Genomic DNA, 15,947 nt, shown 5'->3' on the forward strand with positions numbered 1-15,947 from the left:
AACTTGTGGATCTTTTCTCGTATATTGCATACTTGTTCGATCAAGTAGATACATCCACTAATCCACATATAGAACGGCTTCGTCACTCGTGGGCATTCCCACTGCCACTTGTATAACTACGTCCACATCTACTAGTGGATTTTGTTTCGGATCGAACCAAACATTCGTTGAACCTGCTAAACCCTTTATAGAAAATTGCCAAAACAGCATTGTTTATGCGTTTCGAAAAACCACATTATCACACTACCAACAAGGCAATTTTGAGAAAAAGAATGTTCAGTTGTGATTACAGTTGAAGATAAATTTAAATTGTGAAAGACTAAAACCAAAAATCTTTAGCTAACAGTCGGCTATGGATCTTGTACAAATACGGTACTCATTACCACATATGAAGATAAAGATATCAAGATACTGCCAACTTATGAAAAAAAACAGACCTGTGAGGAATTGATGAAAATGGTTTCAAGATGAAGACCGATCTCATGTATATTCAGACCAGGACGGTTCCAGCCTTAATTAATTATACACTCTAGTTGGCATTCTGAATCACCTATCCAAAAATAAAATGAATATAGCGTTACTGTGATATTTAACTGTTAAAGCTACATGAGCTTAAAGCTTGCTTACCCTTAGAGAAAACCTCCACCAGTCCAAGCGGAGTCTGATTTCCCGTTGTGACCAACAGATTTCTTATCGCCTGCACTTTGGTAATGACCATCGAACCCATCATCTTTGGCATCATGATCATCCCAACCAGTCCAGCCATCATCATCATTAGAAGCTAATGACCCTTTTGGAGCTGCAGCTTCTGTCTTCCTATTCTCATTCTCTCCCCAACTATCCCAAGAATTTGACTTCTGTGAATTGTCATAATGACCACTTGATGATGATTGCGACCTTCCTCCTCCAACAGATGAAATAGCTGCTTTGTTCCCATTTCCAAAGTTCTGGTAGTAACCATTGCTCTCATTTTCACTCTGTTGATTCCAGCTAGTTGTTCCTTCTTTAGTGTACTCTTCTACCTTCTGTGTCGCCATTGCCATTACTCCTTTCATGATTCCCCATGTCCTATGTCCTATCTCTGTTGTCTTATTCGCTACTACATTTACAGTTTCACTCACCTTGTGATCGTATCCACCTTCCTTCACCTGCAAAGAAATGGTTTCTTATCTGATTTTGACTCCACTTTTCCAAAATACTTATATCAGCAGTATTACGGCAAACAAGAAATGTACAGAGAGCATCCAAGAATTGTGCTTTCTACAGAGTTACAACGAATCTAACTAGAGGTGATGTAGAGGCATCAAGATTATGAGCCTCGATAGGCAATATTTGCAAATAAGTAACACTGTGGAACTAGAGAGAACACAAAATTTGTCGCATAACTATGTCAAAAATGAGATAACAGGCGAAAAAACACATGGTATTTCACAACTTTTATGCAAATCAAGCAGAGACTACAGATAGTTACCTTGGATGTGAACTCCTTGGTTCCGGTTTGAACAACACTCGCAGCTGATTGAGCTGCAGATGCGGCAACCAGAGACAGCCTTCCAAAACCCTATCATTTTAAAAACGAATCAACACGGGAAAAAAAGAATTCACTCAACATAGTCACCCCAGAAAAGGAATTGAAAGCATCAAATTCACCTGAGAAACAACGGAGAAAACATCATCCTGTTGATTATTTCTCGGTGGTGGAGCTGAGCTTGATCCGAATCCAACATACTTGCCACCTTGCGAAGGCGGAAGACCTTCAGGCTTAGACTCATTCTCCGCCATTCTCCTCGCGAAGAAACTCTCTTTCCCTGCAGCAGAAGCCTCCAGCTGGGATCGAGTGTAGATATCCTCCGATGACTTCGACTTCACCGGTGCACCTCCTCTAGTTCCCGATGCCCTAAAATCATTCGCTGATTGATTCCGTCTCATATCAGTTGAAGATTTGTAGGAATCATCGTTATCCCAACTATCCCAGCCTCCACTGTTGTTGTTTCCGTAACCACCCTGAGCCAACGGAGGCTTCTTATTCATCCCCACACCTCCTCCGCCGCCACCGCCGATCGCCTCCTTAACAACTGGCGGATCCCTCCAAGGCCTACCTTCAGCTAAAGCTTGGATCCGGTCACGATACACAGAAGCTGCGTTTGAATTATACTTGGAAATGATATCTGTCTCCTTAGCGATTCCGTATTGCGCGAAGAAATTGTTGAGCCGTTCGTTGCCTCCAGCTTCCATTTTCTTAATCTGGATCGCAGACCATGAGTCCATGGTGACGGATCTGACGAAGGAGATGTGAACGCCTAAGCCTCTGTGTTTCCCGGAGCACTCCAAGCACATGAAGATTCCGTAAGAAACCGACGCCCATTGAGGATTCTTCTGAGCGCAGTCCACACATACCTTGTTTTCAGGCTGAGATTGGAGAGTGCGTAATTGTCTCGCCGCCGCCATGTTTCCCGGGGAACCGATCACCAATCAATCCAACCTGAAGCAGATCTGATCCAGACTTGTGCTGCTCAGATTGATGCGTTTTTTTTTTTTCTTCCCTACTTCTGCTTCCTAATAAATTGTCGAGAAACATATTTTGGTACGTGTCTTTGGCACGTGCGAGGTTCTCGGCGGCTAAAATAAAACAAACCGGTTTTGCCTAACCGTTATATGTATAACTTTTCAGTATAATCATCTTTTAAACGTATAAACTAGATCAAAAATAAATAAAAACACTATGAGATGGCCATACAATACTGATGCGAATAGCCTAATCATTTAGATGTAGAATGCTTTTTTCTATAATTCTTAATGAATAGTAAAATATTGTAGATAAACTACATATTCAATTAACGCTTTATACCATTAACGCAAAGATACCACTGCATACATTTGGTTTTTTATCATACATTTGTGTCTCCTCCATTAATACTTAGCGAAGAAGACTCATCATTAACAATTTTGGAAACCGTAATCTCCTCTACATGAGCTTTGTTATGTTGTTGAACCACAAGGATCGATGGGATGATGTGGTTGATGGAAGAGGCGAGTACGTCTCCGATAGGACCTAGCTCGGGATGTTCGGCCTGACGCTCAGCTAATGTCGCCACTTCTGCGGACGGTAACCTTCCTCTTCCAACCACTATAAGGTCAAAGTCTTTACTTTGTCCTATCGACAATATGTCTTCAATTATGTTGTCTGGTTCCTTTTCTTTGTACTCCACCAGTTCTTTCCATTTGCTCTTGAATTCTTCCATTGACCCTTCGTCTAATTCCTATTCCAATTTTTTTTAAAAACAACTGTTATATTTGTTATAGATGATAAATAAATAGGGGAAACGAGATTTACCTTTTCTTTTTCCGGATCCACGTTGGTTGTCAAAAAAGCATAGTTCTTCTCCTTACATTTAGACGGTGCCGGTCGTAAGGTGACGGCATTAGTCCTCAACGTTTCTCTCACCAAGAACCTAATTACGGTAACTTTAACGGCCGGATGCTCCGCCATCCTCCCGCCGAGCTCTAAAGCCTCACGATCATCAGGCCCACCAAAGAAAATCACACAAACCCTTTCAACTACATTAGACCCATCTAGGCTCGAAGTTTGGGCCTCAATGGACCCAAGTCCACGGTCCACAAGAACACCAACCGAACAGGGCGCGTTCTTCAAAACCCTCTGGTTAACTAATCGCCAACCATGGCCAACGTTTTCTGGTATGTTTGCATCTCCTCCGTCTTGGTGATGCTCAGCGTTCCATCGTTTGTGGAAAGGTAAAAGAATCATTGTGACCCTCTTGGTCTCAGCCATGTGACAAATATCTTCGTGCATTGTAGGTAATGGAGAGACTGCGGTGATGGGCCGGACCGCGACTCGGCCTAGTTGACGATAGGCTTGGAAGCCTCCTATGACGCTGCTATGGCACTCACCGTGACGGTAACGGTGGACGAAAGGAAATCCGTTTTTACGGGCTCGTTGCACCATTATGATTGACGACGACCGTTCTGTTAGTTCCATCAGATGCATCACGAAAAGCTTTAGCTGTAGTATCTGTGCCAAAAACACATATGATTTTAAATTAGTAATCAAGATTATTACCCAAGATTCTAACAAAAACTGATATAAATTTAAAGTAACCTTAGTGGTTCGAATGGACTCGATGAGAGAGATGAGGGAGGAAACATTGGCTGGGCCGTGGAGGCAGGCTAGGATGCGAAGCTCTTCCTTGGAAGAATCTTCGCTCGTCGACAAGTCTTTTAACTTCCGGTGGGTGCCACGAGCTGGCTTGTAAATGGCCATTACACTTGGTGTTGTTATGAATGTTGTGAACAGTGCCATTAGCACTAATATCGCAAATGTTTCGTCGTTTAGTACCTTATAAAAGTCAAACCCAAAAAAACAAACAGTGTAGTTAATAACCACATATATATTGCTAAAATTTTATAATTAGTGGGTAGTAAATCATTATTAGATTTTATTGTTGCATTATGTGGACAAGATCATATAGTTTTTGTTGTGCCGCATATTTGCAAGTGGATCAGTATGCGGTGATTTCGTGAAGATTGGCCCACTCGAAAGGAATTCGTATAAAGTTTTTCATGCATGCATGATTAGCCTTAATTGTGTGATACTGTTCTTTATTATCCCAAAACAAGAGGAAACGAAATAACCAATAATATTACTCATCGTGGTACTGGTACCGTGGACTTTGTCACCCCTAATAATTCAAGATCCGACTAGTGAATTGAAAAGAAAATATTGAAACATATCTTCCCACAAAAAAAAATATATATATATATTATTGTTAGTTTGGACATATATTTTAAGTTTAATATATAGTTTGTTGATGTGTAAGATCTGATTTGGAATTATATAGTATTTGCTTTTCTTATAAAATAAAATGGTATAGTCGTATGTACTTAATTAACTACTATTTTGTTCTAGGCTATGGTATCATACAATATAACGGTTGGTTAATGTTCAGATAAACATAAGCAATTTATTACTATTCCGAATATCCCGACCCAAATGCATATTCACAGGGAACCAACTAGAAGATAGAATCATTATTATATCTAAGCTTTAGACTATACGATTAAATTAATATAACAAACGTATTTTGTTTTATATGCTTTCCCCACAAAAATAATGACCAAATAACTTTTGTTATAACTGATAACTAGTAAAAGCAAAAAACAAAGAACCTTAAAAATTTGAAATAAAAAAGACAGGGAAGACAAAACTAACCTTTTTTTCCTTGCCTATGTTGAGTACAATGAGCTCCACTAAACCTTTAGTATTCATCAAGAAACCAAGTGTCAAAGCCTCTCTCGCCGGCACCTTCACCATCACCGCCACAGCAAACGTTCCGGCGATCTTTCCTGCGCAAGCCGTAACAACTACAAGACCCAACATCCCCCACGACTCAGCTCCTTTGATCTTAGCCACGTCAGTCTTCAACCCACTCGTGGCGAAATAGAGCGGTAAGAGTAAACCGGAAACAAAATCCTCAATCCGTTCAATCAATCGCTGACCGAACTCTCCATCTTTCGGTATACACAAACCGAAAACAAACGCACCGAATATCGAATGGATCCCAATAAAATCCGTCGCGAAACCGGAAACCATAACCCCGGCTAAGGTCAAACACACGTAAGACTCACGAACGACGTCGTTCTCAGGAGATCCACGTTTCGCAACCCATTTCATTCCGGGTCGGATCACAGTCAACATAAATACCACGAACCCAAGACCCGATAACAAAACCCACAACGACACTAACGGACTCTTTTTCTCCCCACCGCCTTCACCGCCATTACCCGCTAACGCAACCGCTAAAGCCAGCAAAATCCACGCGGCCACATCGTTGAAAGCGGCTGCAGCCATCGCGGTTTCTCCGATCTGAGTCGTCAGAAGCTTGAGCTCTGCTAAAATACGCGCGAGCACAGGAAAAGCCGTGATGGAGAGTGCGACTCCCATGAAAACGAGAAACTCGGCGTATCCTGGTCTATCCGCGGCGGTGTAGAGAGTGTTACGGATCACAAACGCGACCCCCACGCCGCCGAGAAACGGTAGTGTGATTCCGGCGACCGCGATTCCGAAAGCGCGTTTGCCGCTTCTTCTGATAGATGATAAGTCGAGCTCGAGACCGACGAGGAAAAGGAAGAAGAGTAGCCCTATGCTCGCGACGGATTCGAGTATCGGCATACTCCATTTTGGGAACACACGGTCCATGTACGCCGTGTTTCTACCTAACGCCGACGGTCCTAACAAAATACCTCCCTGAGATGAAGACGAACGATGGCAAAAATGGTAAATATATTACGATGATAAGATTATATTATGGCAAAAAACTGTAAAATATAGTATTTGTGTGTGTGTGTGAGAGAGTAAAGGATGTGATTAAATTCTTTTAACGTACGACGATCTCGGCGATGACGATGGGTTGACGGAGAGGTTTGAATAAGACGGCGAGGGAGCGACTGACGGCGATGATTAACGTCGTTTGGACGATGAGTAACGGGAAGGCGAAGTTTAACGGATTGTCGCCTTGCCATACTCCGTTAGATGAGGTTTTGACGGAGGTTATGTTGAAGGGCATTTTGGGGATTTCTGTGACTCCTGCTTAATCTTAATATAATGACACCAAACAACAACAAGGAAAAGAACAAAAAGAGAAGGGACTCTTTCTTCTTTGTTTTGCTAAAATTGGAACATGAGATATAATATAAGATCAAGTAAGAAGACGATGCAGTTTTGTGAAGAAATTTATAGGCAAAACAAAAGGGTTTGAAGATTCAAAAAAAGGTAGTAATAGTAGTAATGTCGTTGCTTGTTACTTTGGGTGCGTCTATCTGCATCTCACGTGTGACTTGACCTTGAGTGGAAGTCATTTGTTTCATATTATGTTTATGTTTATTTTGTTTTCTTTCCAAAATTCACAACATCAATCTAGTCAATACATTAGAAAACTAGTGTTTGCTACAACACTAGGAACTTTAGGGGGGTCTAATTCATTTGCTAAGTTTGTATAGTTTTAGTAAAAAATATTGAAAACCAATATTACAGTACTCCAAAACTCCCTTACAAGTGTGCATGTTTTACCATAAAGAAACAATTCGTGGTTGCTACAACCAAAAGTAAAGAAGACTTTAGAATTTACATATTATCATTATTTTAACGAGAAGGAAAAAAATGAATACTCATCTCATATGATCATAGCTGATATTGCAAAGTAAATAATATTGGATTAATTATCAACGAAGAAGGAATCATGTGAGTTGCACGTGGGACGCGAGAGATCGGCGTTGACAAATGCTGCGTAGTCGTGGATTGGTATCTTACGAGCACAACCAAGTGACACGTATCTATGACTTTCTCATATATTCTAATTTTTTCTCTGATATATTTTGGCATTATTTACATTTAATAGAGCTGTTGATTTTTCCAAGAAGTTTCAATCGTATCTTTTTTAGTTTTATTCAGCTTCGTTTCTAAGACTTCCCTAACTTTTCTTAGCTAAGTTAGATTGTTAGTCAAGTTTGAAAATAAGCTGTGTTGATCATATAGTTACGATAGACTTTACAAGCCAATTTTTTTTTTTTTTTTTTTTTTGGTAAAAAATTTACATGCATGTATCGATCGATCTAATTATTTCGACGACTTACATACATGAGAACAATGAACACTAGATTGCGACGAAACAAAGATTTGAAATTGTAGAATGAGAGGATCTAATTAGCAGTTTAAAAAGTAGTGGACTGCTTCAAAGATGCTATAAATCTTGTAATCAAACTTTATCTCGACCCATTAATTTCATCGTTAGATTACGTATATTTTGTCGCCAAGTATAGAGTTTTGATTATATTTTAAAACAAAATTTCCACTCACACAAACCGCCCATGAATTCCTGATAATCATAAGATTATTGATGTAGAAATTTATACGCAAATAAAATGATTACATTGTTGAATACACTGTGCTAAAATACTCTCTTTCAGTTATAAAATCTTTTCAATAATGATGCTCTTATGAATCTTTCGTAATTAAGACCATCAAGTCATATAAGTTTGGCAGGGCTAGTATCTATAGTATACGTATATGGCATCAAAACAAACATATTTGATGAACAAACATAGTGATACATTGTCTCAAATATCTTATATCTGAACACATGTAGTTATATGTATATAAATTGTTATGCTTATAAATATGTAATTATAAAAGACCTCTTAACGCGAAAAAACAAGTCACCAAAACAGATCCTATGCAGGACTCGATGTCCGTATTCTGCAAGTTGACTGATAGATCATCGTATCCAACGGAGAGAAAACAATTTGATCTTTTGTCTTTCTGTTATTTTTTCTTAATTATATTAATTTTGAAAACGTCAATCATATTACTTTATAAAAAGTTTTCAATAATATCATAATAGTGGGAGAATTCACGAGAATACTGAGTACAAAAAAAAAGAAGATGAAACTGAAATATCACGAGGTCGTCGTTTATGTATTTCCCTTTCTATGAAATAGATTTGGACTTTTCCTGAAGGCAACTCAAAAGTGCCAAACAAGTGGTCCTCCAAATATTTGAGGAACAGTTTGTTCAAAACCATAAACAACAAGTTTGGTCTTTACCATCTTTTATAAATTACAGCTTAAAACAGAACTATAGAGAAGGTTCTATGAATCTGATCTATTGTTATTGGTCGCTCCGAATATTTTGATTTTTCGTAAGAATATTTTTTCTTGTATATATATACATTGTGTCAATAATATCCCGATTGAACAACGAGAATATTAATCTCAATCACCTAAGCTACAAATCATCTAGTAATTTAATGTAAAAATTAAATTTTAATTACAAAAATAGTTTTTAGAACTCATGCATGCATGTCGGTATTTTATTTTTGCATTGGTAGAATAATTTGAATACAGTACTAGAAGAAATATTTGTGTTTGCAAGGGCATTTAGTTTTCATGTTTGCATTTATTAAGTTTTCCTTTCAACGTTTTGTATTTGCACATTTGTTGGGTATATGTCTAACATTTTGAGTGTATTTGCGTCTGAGTTCGCATATCACGTGTTCGTATTCCCTTTTTGTTCGTGTTTGTATTTGTATTCACATTTGTAGCGTTTGTAATCATCTATTTTATATATAGCGTATGCATCCATGCTTCTTGTTAATTATTTGCATAAATTGTATTCACCATTCGCGTTTACGTCTAAAATGGATGTTTTCGTTAATGTTTGCATTCACAAAAAAACATAGCGATATATATCTTGTAACTATATGAATACGATTCTATAATCCAAACCCTCTAATTAAGCTGACTTGAGTCCACATATTTTATATCGCAGTTTGTAAGCCAGAAATGCCATTTATAACATTTTGTTTTCTCCTTAAAATGAGATTATAATCCTCTTAAGTAATAATTTTATAAAGACACTATCTACCTTTGCTTTGACATATTGACGAGTCACACGCACAAAATCAAGTCGGCAGAGTGAGCTTTGTACGCACAAAATCAAGTCGGCAGAGTGAGCTTTGTCTGTGAATCATCATCGTGTTTGTTTTTCTTCTTCTTTTTTGTTATTGGAACTTGTGTTGTGTGTAGTATAATCTAGCAACAATAATGAAACGAAACTTTATCCTAAGAAAAAAACAATAATGAAACAAAACATTTTGCGCCACTGCTTTTGTATTTCTTTTCTAAAAATCGAAACTGAAAAATGTTTATGGCCGAGAAAAATCAGAACATGGGTCGATTTTGGGAAAAGTAGAATTAAACAGTGGCTACAGTTGGTAAATACAGTGAACTGTCCTTGGTTAGAGGGTCCATATAACTCATTACAAAATTTGACTTAGAGTAACTACTGATTAAGAATATGTTAATGTACACTAATTTTATTTATAGTGACATACCGCTGACATTGTCTCATTGATGTAAACTAGTATATGCTTCTTGTACAGTTATTTTACATTGAAAAGTATCTCCATTATTTTCCAGTTACTTTAAAGTTTAAACTAGTATTAAATTAAAAGAATTGACCTAATGGGTCATGTTGCAGTTGCATAGAATTGTTGGCCCATTACATACATGTTCAGCCGAAAACATTTGAGTTAGCTCCCTTTACAATGTAATTTTATTGGGCCACTTTCAGGTTCGGCCCACTAGGCATTAGAGTTAGAGACATATAACACCAAACAATTATATAAAACGTGGACGTGCGATAAGATTAATAAAACGATGCCGTCCGTCATAAATAATCACAAGATCTGATAAATCACGTTAAGATGATGATTGAAGTCGCCGCAAATTAAACATTTTAAACGAAAATAAGAATATTCCAATTCATAGACGCAAATCTGAAATCCCTAGAAACTCCGAATTGACAACAACATTCACACGAAATTTTTAGCCGCCGAATCCGTAGAGAGTGCGTCCTTGTCTCTTGAGAGCGTAGACGACGTCCATCGCCGTGACTGTCTTCCGGCGAGCGTGCTCCGTGTAAGTAACGGCGTCACGAATCACGTTCTCGAGAAAGATCTTGAGAACGCCGCGGGTCTCCTCGTAGATCAAACCACTGATACGCTTCACGCCTCCTCTTCTGGCGAGACGACGAATCGCAGGTTTCGTAATCCCTTGGATGTTGTCTCTTAGAACTTTCCGATGCCTCTTGGCTCCTCCTTTACCCAATCCTTTTCCTCCCTTTCCTCGGCCTGACATTTTCTCCGGAAAATTTAAAACTCCAACTGAGAAATTAAATGATTCTTTGGTATTGCGAAGTATCGATTTATTTTGGTTAAGGATGGGGAGGCTTATTATATACGAATGAGACAAGAGGACGGACAAGTGCTTTGTGGTTTTTTAAAAAAGGTTGGGAGGTTTTGAGTCGTTGGATCTTGTTTTATCGACGGTTGTTAGCATCTATCCGCGTGAATGTAATTTAATGAATTGTGAACCGTTAGATGTTTTTGCTATCCGCGTCATAAATTTTTTATTAGATCTGAGCCGTCGATCTGGTCATTCGCAAAATTGGTAAGACGAAAAAATTACACGCGGGGAATTCTGATTTCTGATGTTAAGCGCGCGCTCAGGGAAAGTTTTGTTTCTTTTTCACGAACGTATTTGTTCTTTTTGGTTACACTGTACTGTACTACTGTCTGTGTGATTAAGGAGTTCGTTGTGTGTTTAATGAGAATCAATATTTACATGTTAAGAAAATTGTACCATGAAAACATCATGAGCCAAGACTTTAGTATCACATAAACTTGTTATGTGAAGGATTAATGTGCCCATTGATTGATCTCTCTATCGTTTTATGAATGTTATAGTTATAGATTGCACCAAATTGGTTGGTCAAGCTTAGTATGATTGGCAATTGACGATGTGGCGAATGATATATATACAAAAGGCAATCTTGTATATTTTTAGCTTTTTAAAACATGTGTTAAGAAGAATTAAATGATCAAAATAGGAGGCAACAAGTTTAAACGCACAATCACTTGTCTTGAACTGGGGTAAAAGACTCTTTAAATCCAAAATTCTAACAAAACATATTATAAGGGGAAGCTGAAGAATCATATTATGGTATTGCAATAAGAATGACAAAATGCTGATGCTCACTTCTTCTTCTCAGTTACACCACCACCACCACCACCAGACCTGCGTGTAAGCAAACATTGTCCCAAAATCAGTAATTACAATAGAAATGTTCTCTTTCTTTTTTCTTTAAGCAGAGATGAGATTTGGTAAAGATCAAGGATTCACTAATCTACTCAAAAACATAAGCATTTAAAGCAGTTATTCTTAATTCGTAGATATGAGATATATCAGAGAACAAAATGTATAGCACTAATATCTCTAACCACAGATGAGAAAATCTGAAAATGACAGTAAATCTCGAACTTGTGGGTCTCTTAGAGTTTACCTCATCTTGCGGAGAACACTTGACATCTCCTCTCTCTTCCTCTTGGCTCTCTTGTGGGTTCCCAACTTCCTCTTAGCAACCTTAAGAGCACGCTTGTCTTTACCAACCTTCAAAAGCTCAGTAATTCTCTTCTCATAGGGAGCAAAACCAGCAACTTCCCTTATCAATGATCTGATAAAGAGTGTCCTCTTGCTAGTTTTCTGAGCAAATCAAGAAACAGTAAATAGAATTAGATTCATAACAAGATAATCAAAGATAAAGCTACGAAATCTCTATACTTTACTACCAAAATTATTATGAGCCATTAAACCTAGTACAGAAACAGAAATAAAAGCTCAAAATTTGGATAGCAAAGAAGATATGCTACCAAACACTTGAAAAATAGTGTATCAACAACATTTCGAGGTAAAAAAATGCTTCAGCAGAAAAAAATGGTTCTGGAAAGTCTTAAGGAACTAAACATTTCACAAAGGTACGGGAAATGTAACGCCTACCATATGAAATCTTCATACTTCATTTTAACCCTCAAATCATGAATCAAGAGCAGAACCAAATAAGTCATAAAGCAAAGAGGGAGATCCATCACACTAGCAGAACCTAGTATGATCATCTAACATAGTCTAGAAACTACCGAAAAAATGATCCAAAAGAATGTTACAGGAAATGCAAAAGAGAGAACATACTCCTTTGCGAGAACGAGGACGAGGAGCTAATTCGCGTCTGGTGACAACATGTCCTTTGTTCAACCCAACGAACAAACCGGTCTTAACTTGCGGAGCTGTCATCTTCTGCAAATTTCACAGACAACAAACAAAAATTAACTTAATATTCAATACAAACTAAAAGTTCTCGTTCGGAGGATTGAATCAATAGGGATAAGATTACCTAGTCTCTTTGGATCGAGCTCCTCCGCGGGTTCAGACGAAGGAGGGAGGACGATGACTGAAAATTGCGTTATATACCTCATATACAAAAGCTGCCAAGGAGAAAACCCTAGCCCTTTTACAACCTATTTTGGGCCTTAACTTTGGGCTCTGTTTTCAAAATTAAAATTGTGCCGGTTGCTTTTTGTTAAGGTAATACCAAGTTGTTTATCTCAATAAAAAGCCTTTTAGCCTCCCTCATGTTCACTTGCATATCCCATGTTTGCAAAGAAAAAAATTACATAGAATAAATAACGTTTTCATCAGTTTAACTTTATTCGAAATTTTTTGACCGTATTATTTCGACTTCATATGATTGATTTGTATTTTTTAAAAATTGAATGTAAAACTAGAAAAATGACTACACTTTGATATGTTTTGTTGTAGAAAACCATTATAAAACGCATAACATCTAACAACTGAACTAAATTCCCTAACTCAAAATCCGAAAATCTAACCTCCTAAAAGGCTCTAAAATAAAGAAATTGGTATTTTAAGATTGGGTAAAAAGCAGAGGGTAAAAAGCAGAGGGTAAATAGGTAATTTCGGTAAGGAATTGAATCGGAAAACGAGGTGAGCCGAATTCGAAGCCTTTGGACCCGTTTTGTAGCTATTTTTTTTTTTGCTTTCTGGTTTGTTCGTTCATTGGCTTTCATTTGATTAATTGTTTCTTTTGATTTTGATTTCTCCTTCCTTCCGTAGAAAAGTTTGAAGAACCCAAAATAATTTCAGTCGACAGCGATTTAAAGGTAATTTTAGTTTTCGTTTTCCGATCTGCATTTCGTAATTTGGATTGACAATTGTCAGTTTCATTACCTCTTCTGTAAACTTTGATTTTTTTTCGATCTGTGATTTCTTCATTGCATCTCCCTGCTTATATGTGTTTGAGGTGTTAATGAGAGTGTACATCCGATTTTGTTGATCTGCTGTAAATAAATATCATTTGCTTTTCCCTTTTTTTTTTTTTTTCCACACAGATCTTCAGGTGTGTAATATTATAAAATATATTGAATTTGATAACGTGATTGTGGATCTGGGAATAATAATATTTGTTACATTCCCTTTAGGATTTGATTTTGTCACATTCATTCTCTATGATATTATTAATATTCTCCACTCCTTGTTATTATTATGTTATTGCTTAGATATCTCTCTATATATTCCTGAACGAAGCATTTGATTGATTTGTGTTTTTAATTATTCTTTGCTGATGCCAAAATTTGGTCTTATGTTTGTTTTTGTTTCTTTTGCAGAAACTAGAAAATGGCTGATGGTGAAGACATTCAACCCCTTGTCTGTGACAATGGAACTGGAATGGTTAAGGTAAAATATTCTAATTGTTTTTTTTGTTTTCAAATTGGATTTGTTCAAGATCAATCTATTTCCAAACCCTTTGATGGATTAGGGAGCATATACAAAAGTTTCAATATATTTTATATCCTATATGAACAATAATGTAGCTAAGGTGGTTATGTTCTGTGTCTCTGAATTAGGCTGGTTTTGCTGGGGATGATGCACCGAGGGCTGTGTTTCCAAGTATTGTGGGTCGTCCTCGCCACACTGGAGTGATGGTTGGAATGGGGCAAAAGGATGCCTATGTTGGCGATGAAGCTCAATCCAAGCGTGGTATCCTAACCCTCAAATACCCGATTGAGCATGGTATTGTTAACAATTGGGATGACATGGAGAAAATCTGGCATCACACTTTCTACAATGAGCTCCGTGTTGCTCCCGAGGAGCATCCGATTCTACTCACTGAAGCACCTCTCAACCCAAAGGCTAATCGTGAGAAGATGACTCAGATCATGTTTGAAACCTTTAATGCTCCGGCTATGTATGTCGCCATTCAAGCTGTCCTGTCACTTTATGCTAGTGGTCGTACTACTGGTAAGTACAGAACTTGAGAGGCCTTTTATCTTTCAGATTCAGGACCAGGTCTTTTACTGTTGGTTTATGTTGTAGGTATTGTGCTCGACTCTGGAGATGGTGTGAGTCACACGGTCCCCATCTATGAGGGTTACGCTCTTCCACATGCCATCCTACGTCTTGATCTTGCAGGTCGTGACCTCACAGATGCTCTGATGAAGATCCTCACTGAGCGTGGTTACTCTTTCACCACAACAGCTGAGCGTGAAATTGTCAGAGACATAAAGGAGAAACTTTGCTACATTGCTCTTGACTATGAGCAGGAGCTTGAGACTGCTAAAACCAGCTCTGCTGTAGAGAAGAACTATGAGCTACCTGACGGGCAAGTGATCACCATTGGATCTGAACGGTTCCGTTGCCCAGAGGTTCTTTACCAGCCATCTATGATTGGTATGGAGAATGCTGGTATCCATGAAACCACCTACAACTCCATCATGAAATGTGATGTTGACATCAGAAAGGACTTGTATGGGAACATTGTGCTCAGTGGTGGAACAACTATGTTCCCTGGAATTGCTGATAGAATGAGCAAAGAGATCACTGCTTTGGCACCGAGCAGCATGAAGATCAAAGTTGTTGCACCGCCTGAGAGGAAATACTCGGTCTGGATTGGAGGATCAATCTTGGCCTCCCTCAGTACCTTCCAGCAGGTAACTAATCAAATCAATTTCCTTTTTTCTAAACCATAATATTCTACTCTGCAGCTCGACTGATCAGTCTCCCGTTCCTCAATTTTGTAGATGTGGATCGCAAAGGCAGAATATGATGAGTCAGGCCCGTCGATTGTTCACCGGAAATGCTTTTGAGTTTGAAGTTAAGTCTGCTTCCGGAGAAGCCCTGTGGGTTTTCCAATTTATCCTTACGGGGTTTTTTCTATCTTCGTTCTCCGCTGGTCTTTGTTTTTCTTCTTCAATATTTTCAGATTCTGGCCTAAGACATTTTGAGGAACTTACATTATCTGTTTGTAGTTGTGGTTAAAAATGTTGTCTTGTTCCTTTTTTTCTGTTGGATAACACGACTGTGTTGGAGTGAATAAGAACACCTAATTTTCCGAAGTTTAGTGGGGCTATTGGATAATCTTCTTAATATAGCCTAGCTCTAGTTATGATCTATTGTTATTTCATTGTTGATTTTGTGTAATGCAACTAACTCCGTTATTACAGTACCAAGTTATCTTTACTGAT

The 15,947-nt window shown here is 38.1% G+C and overlaps 5 protein-coding genes across 6 annotated transcripts; 1 reads left to right on the forward strand and 4 right to left on the reverse strand.

The window, feature by feature from the left end:
* Positions 1 to 163: 163 nt before the first annotated feature.
* LOC17885483 (probable ADP-ribosylation factor GTPase-activating protein AGD6) lies at positions 164 to 2,533 on the reverse strand. Its single transcript, XM_023783531.1, has 4 exons — positions 1,651 to 2,533; positions 1,472 to 1,561; positions 628 to 1,148; positions 164 to 550 (listed from the first exon to the last, which is right to left on the reverse strand). The coding sequence occupies exons 1-3, from the start codon at positions 2,446 to 2,448 to the stop codon at positions 630 to 632; spliced, it is 1,407 nt and encodes a 468-aa protein (XP_023639299.1). The 5' UTR covers positions 2,449 to 2,533; the 3' UTR covers positions 164 to 550; positions 628 to 629.
* A 297-nt stretch (positions 2,534 to 2,830) lies between these two features.
* LOC17887306 (cation/H(+) antiporter 20) lies at positions 2,831 to 6,782 on the reverse strand. Its single transcript, XM_006290534.2, has 5 exons — positions 6,402 to 6,782; positions 5,228 to 6,262; positions 4,118 to 4,354; positions 3,335 to 4,030; positions 2,831 to 3,260 (listed from the first exon to the last, which is right to left on the reverse strand). The coding sequence occupies exons 1-5, from the start codon at positions 6,579 to 6,581 to the stop codon at positions 2,889 to 2,891; spliced, it is 2,520 nt and encodes an 839-aa protein (XP_006290596.1). The 5' UTR covers positions 6,582 to 6,782; the 3' UTR covers positions 2,831 to 2,888.
* A 3,437-nt stretch (positions 6,783 to 10,219) lies between these two features.
* LOC17886352 (histone H4) lies at positions 10,220 to 10,797 on the reverse strand. The gene has a single exon (XM_006292036.2). The coding sequence runs from the start codon at positions 10,708 to 10,710 to the stop codon at positions 10,399 to 10,401; it is 312 nt and encodes a 103-aa protein (XP_006292098.1). The 5' UTR covers positions 10,711 to 10,797; the 3' UTR covers positions 10,220 to 10,398.
* Positions 10,798 to 11,434: 637 nt separating this feature from the next.
* On the reverse strand, positions 11,435 to 12,886 carry LOC17885656 (60S ribosomal protein L36-2). The gene is made up of 4 exons (XM_006292013.2): positions 12,800 to 12,886; positions 12,598 to 12,702; positions 11,915 to 12,114; positions 11,435 to 11,649 (listed from the first exon to the last, which is right to left on the reverse strand). The coding sequence occupies exons 2-4, from the start codon at positions 12,697 to 12,699 to the stop codon at positions 11,607 to 11,609; spliced, it is 345 nt and encodes a 114-aa protein (XP_006292075.1). The 5' UTR covers positions 12,700 to 12,702; positions 12,800 to 12,886; the 3' UTR covers positions 11,435 to 11,606.
* Positions 12,887 to 13,382: 496 nt separating this feature from the next.
* On the forward strand, positions 13,383 to 15,664 carry LOC17885149 (actin-1). Of its 2 annotated transcripts, XM_023782533.1 has the most exons (6): positions 13,383 to 13,410; positions 13,540 to 13,586; positions 14,091 to 14,160; positions 14,331 to 14,724; positions 14,800 to 15,413; positions 15,504 to 15,664. In XM_023782533.1, the coding sequence occupies exons 3-6, from the start codon at positions 14,101 to 14,103 to the stop codon at positions 15,567 to 15,569; spliced, it is 1,134 nt and encodes a 377-aa protein (XP_023638301.1). In that variant the 5' UTR covers positions 13,383 to 13,410; positions 13,540 to 13,586; positions 14,091 to 14,100; the 3' UTR covers positions 15,570 to 15,664. The 2 variants fall into 2 exon arrangements, with proteins under 2 accessions (XP_023638301.1, XP_006291303.1); XM_006291241.2 differs by lacking the exon at positions 13,383 to 13,410 and having other exon boundaries at positions 13,431 to 13,586.
* Positions 15,665 to 15,947: the final 283 nt, after the last annotated feature.

The sequence above is a fragment of the Capsella rubella genome, unplaced genomic scaffold, assembly GCF_000375325.1.
Source record: "Capsella rubella cultivar Monte Gargano unplaced genomic scaffold, Caprub1_0 scaffold_5, whole genome shotgun sequence".
Taxonomy (NCBI): Eukaryota; Viridiplantae; Streptophyta; class Magnoliopsida; order Brassicales; family Brassicaceae; genus Capsella; species Capsella rubella.

Bases quoted from the DNA above. Each gene is read 5' to 3' on its own strand.
- LOC17885483 (XM_023783531.1), bottom strand. From the start codon at position 2,448: ATGGCGGCGGCGAGACAATTACGCACTCTCCAATCTCAGCCTGAAAAC. The intron at 1,562-1,650 runs GTGAATTTGATG...TTAAAATGATAG, and splicing joins TTTTCTCCGTTGTTTCTCAG to GGTTTTGGAAGGCTGTCTCT. The intron at 1,149-1,471 runs GTAACTATCTGT...ATTTCTTTGCAG, and splicing joins CCAAGGAGTTCACATCCAAG to GTGAAGGAAGGTGGATACGA.
- LOC17887306 (XM_006290534.2), bottom strand. From the start codon at position 6,581: ATGCCCTTCAACATAACCTCCGTCAAAACCTCATCTAACGGAGTATGG. The intron at 4,031-4,117 runs GTTACTTTAAAT...TTTTTGGCACAG, and splicing joins AGTCCATTCGAACCACTAAG to ATACTACAGCTAAAGCTTTT. The intron at 3,261-3,334 runs GTAAATCTCGTT...AAATTGGAATAG, and splicing joins TGGATCCGGAAAAAGAAAAG to GAATTAGACGAAGGGTCAAT.
- LOC17886352 (XM_006292036.2), bottom strand. From the start codon at position 10,710: ATGTCAGGCCGAGGAAAGGGAGGAAAAGGATTGGGTAAAGGAGGAGCC.
- LOC17885656 (XM_006292013.2), bottom strand. From the start codon at position 12,699: ATGACAGCTCCGCAAGTTAAGACCGGTTTGTTCGTTGGGTTGAACAAA. The intron at 12,115-12,597 runs GTATGTTCTCTC...TGATTTGCTCAG, and splicing joins GTCCTCGTTCTCGCAAAGGA to AAAACTAGCAAGAGGACACT. The intron at 11,650-11,914 runs GTAAACTCTAAG...GCTTACACGCAG, and splicing joins AGTGTTCTCCGCAAGATGAG to GTCTGGTGGTGGTGGTGGTG.
- LOC17885149 (XM_023782533.1), top strand. From the start codon at position 14,101: ATGGCTGATGGTGAAGACATTCAACCCCTTGTCTGTGACAATGGAACT. The intron at 14,161-14,330 runs GTAAAATATTCT...TCTCTGAATTAG, and splicing joins ATGGAACTGGAATGGTTAAG to GCTGGTTTTGCTGGGGATGA. The intron at 15,414-15,503 runs GTAACTAATCAA...TCAATTTTGTAG, and splicing joins CCCTCAGTACCTTCCAGCAG to ATGTGGATCGCAAAGGCAGA.